This window comes from Entamoeba invadens, assembly GCF_000330505.1.
Source record: "Entamoeba invadens IP1 unplaced genomic scaffold scaff_1105074724651, whole genome shotgun sequence".
NCBI classification, from domain to species: domain Eukaryota; phylum Evosea; order Mastigamoebida; family Endamoebidae; genus Entamoeba; species Entamoeba invadens.
In genome coordinates, this window is record NW_004443699.1 from 70,223 (window position 1) to 75,182 (window position 4,960).

The 4,960-nt window shown below is 32.3% G+C and overlaps 2 protein-coding genes across 2 annotated transcripts; both read left to right on the forward strand.

The window, feature by feature from the left end:
* Nucleotides 1-121: 121 nt before the first annotated feature.
* EIN_131490 (hypothetical protein) lies at nt 122-1,399 on the forward strand (the record flags this gene model as incomplete). Its single annotated transcript, XM_004261053.1, has 1 exon — nt 122-1,399. One exon carries the CDS (start codon nt 122-124, stop codon nt 1,397-1,399), a length of 1,278 nt encoding a protein of 425 aa, XP_004261101.1.
* Nucleotides 1,400-3,048: 1,649 nt separating this feature from the next.
* EIN_131500 (hypothetical protein) lies at nt 3,049-4,960 on the forward strand (the record flags this gene model as incomplete). Its single annotated transcript, XM_004261054.1, has 1 exon — nt 3,049-4,960. A coding segment is annotated over one exon (1,912 nt), but the record flags the coding sequence as incomplete, so codon positions are not given.

A 4,960-nucleotide genomic window follows, 5' to 3' on the forward strand; every position in this document is an offset into this window, starting at 1 on the left:
TACCGACAACAGACTTAAGAGTGCGTATGGGTATGTCTTAGATAGACATCCAATTAACATCAAAGACGCTGAGGAACTTGCTCGAGGCAAACCATTGACTTACGTTCGACCAAATGCTGGAATGGATATATTAAGTTATGACGATGGTGAAGGGACGAATTATGTCTCCACATATAATGTGTTAGAAGGCAGTTTGAATGTGAATGCAAGTGGATATTACACATTCTTTGTGAAGGGACAGAACATGGGAAGTATTGACATGACATTAGACGATGGGATCAACAAAAGAGTGTGTGTCACTGATGGGTACATGTTCTTCTTTGATGATACAAATGAGACGTCATATGGAACTGTCTTTCTCAACAAAGATAAAACATACCCATTCACATCTAAAAACTCCAACGAATTTGGTGCTGGAAATATGGATGTTGGGTATTGCTATCATGGCACTGACAAGTCAAAAGTAGTTGTTAAAAATTGTAATCCACAAAGTGTACCAGAGAATTGGGTGTATGCAAAAGGATTTGGACCAAATACTGCTCCACCTGAATATATTTATCCAGGGTTGAAGTATCAAAGACCAGTGTCACATATGATTGGAACAGTATCATCCTTTATGACATGCACCTCTACTTTATGTAATGTCGAGTGTGAACTCCCAGCTGGTGAAAGTGATTCAAACAAGTGTTTCAATATATTTGATGGAGATACCTCTACTGGGTACATTTCTAAAGGAAGTGGCTCTTCAACTACTTTCCCTGCAGACTTTACATTCACCTTTAAACAAGATATTCTCTTCACTCAAATGAAGTTTGTATTTAACAGAGAGGCGGAAGCCTTTGGTGACTTTACGATATCATGTGGGGATATCAAAGATGCTTTAATTAATATCAAAAGTGTACAAAAGAGTGCTGGTAACCAATTTGATGTCACCTTTGATAAAGTTACAAAGTGTAAAGTATTGAAGTTCACTGTGAAAAATGCGATGACTGGAGGAGATTACGTTGTACTGACGGAACTCAAAATTATGTTAAAACAAAGCTTCAATAACTACGCAAAACCAAACGATGAAGGATTCACAACAACTGGATTTAAAAAACAGAGTGGTATTGGCTACTTTAATAACTTTATTTTAATCAATCAAAAGGCTGGAGAAGGACAAATATCATTCACATTAAAAGGAAGTGAACTTGGACTGTATGGAGACTACTCAAGTACTTTAGGAACTTGGGAAGTCACTATTGATGGTAAAAAACCACTCATCCACAATAGATATAGTGAAGTTATAAGTTCTAAAAGAACGTTATATGACCTTTATGGGTTCGAAAAGGGAACGCATAAAGTAGTCATGAAAGTGAAGAGTGGAATGGTCAACTTGGATGTTGTCGGATTTAATTAATTCATTTTATTGTTTTACTATTAAATTATAGCATTTGACTTGTATAGTTTTTTTTAATTCAAAAAATTAAATTCTCAAAATGTGTAATTTTTGAAACAAAAAATTTATTAAAATGTTGCAAAACAAAATGGTTGAATGGTTGTAAAATTTAAAAAAACAAATACTTTTTTGTTTTTATATATAGTTTATATTATTATAAATTATGGTTCTATTGTTATTAAAAATTTGTTTGTGGTTACAGTTAGTTCGGATTCAAATGAAACAAGTCTCATAATAAATTGAATTTGTCTCAAAACAAATTAAAATTGCACCTATATTCAATTTTGTTTCAAAACAATAAAAATTTGTCTCATTACTTTGTAATTTGTCCCAATAAAAAACAAAAGTGTTTCAAAATGATATAATGTTTCAAAATAATATTAAAATGTCCTAAAAGTAAAAAAATTTGTCTCATAAATGTGTAATTTTGTTCGATAAAGATTGTAACACTCTTTAAAAAACAATAAAAATATACACACATACTCTTTTTTGATAAAAGGATTTTGAAATTAAATAATTACAAACACTTTAAAAAATCAAAACTTGCTTTTAAATAATGAACAACTTAAAAAATATCTAACTTTAAGAAATTGTAAAATTTGTTCGTATAGTTCGAACAATTTTTTGTTTTTTTAATTATCAATTAGATTAAATACAACTTGGTGAGTTACCATCATAAAATGCTTTTGAAAGCAACACATGCAAATAACAACAACTTTACTACCAACAACACAAACTCCAATAGAAACATCAAAACCTTAAAAACTTGATGTGTAAGCGGCACACAATCATTTTTCAGTCTTTATTAAAAACTTTATATAAAAAGTATATTAACGATGTATCACTATATATTTAAAAACATAAATTTTATTGAGATAATACTAAGTAATATAAACACAAGTAAAATAACAATATTCAATATGCTATTGAATATGACCGGATGTTTCAAGTACATGATAATAATTTAAAAAATGTGTTGATTATTTCGTCAGACTAGTCGCGTTAAAATTACTCGCTCGAGGTGTTCTTTAAGTATTTTTTAGTTGTAAATATAAATTAAACATTAAAGTTTTATCAAAAAAGAGTATGTGTGTATATTTTTATTGTTTTTTAAAGAGTGTTACAATCTTTATCGAACAAAATTACACATTTATGAGACAAATTTTTTTACTTTTAGGACATTTTAATATTATTTTGAAACATTATATCATTTTGAAACACTTTTGTTTTTTATTGGGACAAATTACAAAGTAATGAGACAAATTTTTATTGTTTTGAAACAAAATTGAATATAGGTGCAATTTTAATTTGTTTTGAGACAAATTCAATTTATTATGAGACTTGTTTCATTTGAATCCGAACTAACTGTACCATTTTTTTACAAACAATATTTGAGGATAACTTTTTCATGAAAAAAAAATTAAATGACATCTTGTGATTCATAAATGCAAAAAGACAATGGAACAGTGTTTTCGTTTATATAGAATAGTGTTGTGTAAATTTAATAAAATAATAATTCAATAAATAACTAAAACAAGACACAACTAAAAATAAACTTAATAATAATAATACTATTTTTAACTAAAAAAGAAAAACTAACTCAAAATTTTATGTCGTTCAAACCACTGAAATTGATACGACTGGACCCACCTCATTTGTTGTGGGTCATCCCACATTTAACTTCTATATCTGTTTTACAACGGTTCCATCAAGTCTCACGGAACTGTGGGGAGTCGATATCGCGGTTGAAAGTGAATCCGTGTTATCAGGAGTTGTCACTAGAAACGATTCTTCAAAACGACCACTCGATTCACATCAGAAAAGAGTTGCAGATCTTCACAGGGATCGACTCGTTGCACACGGACATCAACACTTTACAACAACTTCCGCCCGAGTTGTTGTCGAATGTGAAGTTGTTTGAGATCTCATTCATTCAGAAACAAACACCATCGTCATATCCGATATGGGAGATCATTAAAGACAGAGTGTCACGTTTGATCATAGACGCACAAATCATCGCACTCATCGACTTGACTGCTCTTCCTAATTTGAGACGACTTGAAATCAAAGCGGGGCGTGTTGCGTTAAATGAGAACTTACCAATCAGACAAATCGAGAACTTGCAAACACTCGTCATCTTTTGTGATGGTAACCTCTACAAAAACTACTTCGACCTCTTCGAACAATTCGTTTGCTCAAAACTTAGAGTATTGTATAAACTAAATTGGCCTGTCGACGTTATTAAACATAACCCACAGTGCCTCCAAAAGGTGCAGAGTTCACAAAATTTAAAGGGGGTGTTAAATCTTGAGGAAGTGTACACTCCAAAGAAATCGCCAAAGACTATGAATTATCAGAATTACCAAAACGAGCAAATACATGATGTACCGAACAGCTCCATCGCACTTGGTAACACAAATACTCATGAATCTTCCAATTTTGTATCAACAGAGTTTCATTCGAAAATCATCGTGTTGGACTTTTTAAAGAAACGTTTTGATTTTCCGATGGATATGTTTAAAGAGGTTTCTTTGTCGACACAAAGCAGTTCTATTATTGATATTCTATCTGGACTGGACTTAAAAGAAAAAGCGATTGTGTATATCCACGAAGACATCGAAGAGTCTCAAGTCATTCTGAATATTGTGAACCAAAAGGAGAATATTATTATTATACTTCCCAAAGAAAAATATATTTATAAACAATTTGCAAAGGAAAATTGTCAAGTCAAGAACTCGCGAGTGGCCGAGTCGTTTGAAGAACAAATTTCGCGATTGATAGACCAGGCCGAGTGGAAGGGCCGCGACGAGGAAATCATCAAACACGTCATTGAAATGCACTCAACGAAGAAACAGGTGGGGTACATCAACAAATCGAACAAACATTTGGTTGCTTCAAACTACAAAGAGATAATCAGGAAATTTGTGGGGTTATGCCAAGAGCGCACTCCCCTTGACAGGAGTATTTCTTCAGTACTCGAGAAGTTAGAAAATTTTCCCATTGAAAGTGAGTCAATAGAAAAGCTTCAGACTTCGATCAACAACTCATTTACCATAGTGGAATTGGTTGTTGTTGAAATCATAAATTGCTTTGAGTATTTATCAGTGTTATCAGTCGGATTTTCTCACAATTTACTGAGAATTGCACTCAGCGCGTTGCAAACTAACTCACCAAGCCAGTCATTCAGTGTGAACGATTATTTGAATGAAAATGTCTTGTACTGCCTGTGCCTTATAATACAATCGTTACCAAGAGTGTGTATATCAGAGGATGTATCTCAGTTATTTGGATCGATTCAAATTGAAGTGGATCATATTAATCAACTGGAATTAAAGGGGACTGCGGAATTGACGGAATTCATGAAATACATCTCACAACTCCAAGTCGACTTGTTTAAGATTACTTTACTCTTAGATTGTTCCAAACGATTCTCATTTGAATTTTTCAGTATCCATCACAGACTCAATTTTATCGTACTGTCTCTGTGTAACACATCTACGACTTCTGCGCAAATTTCTATAA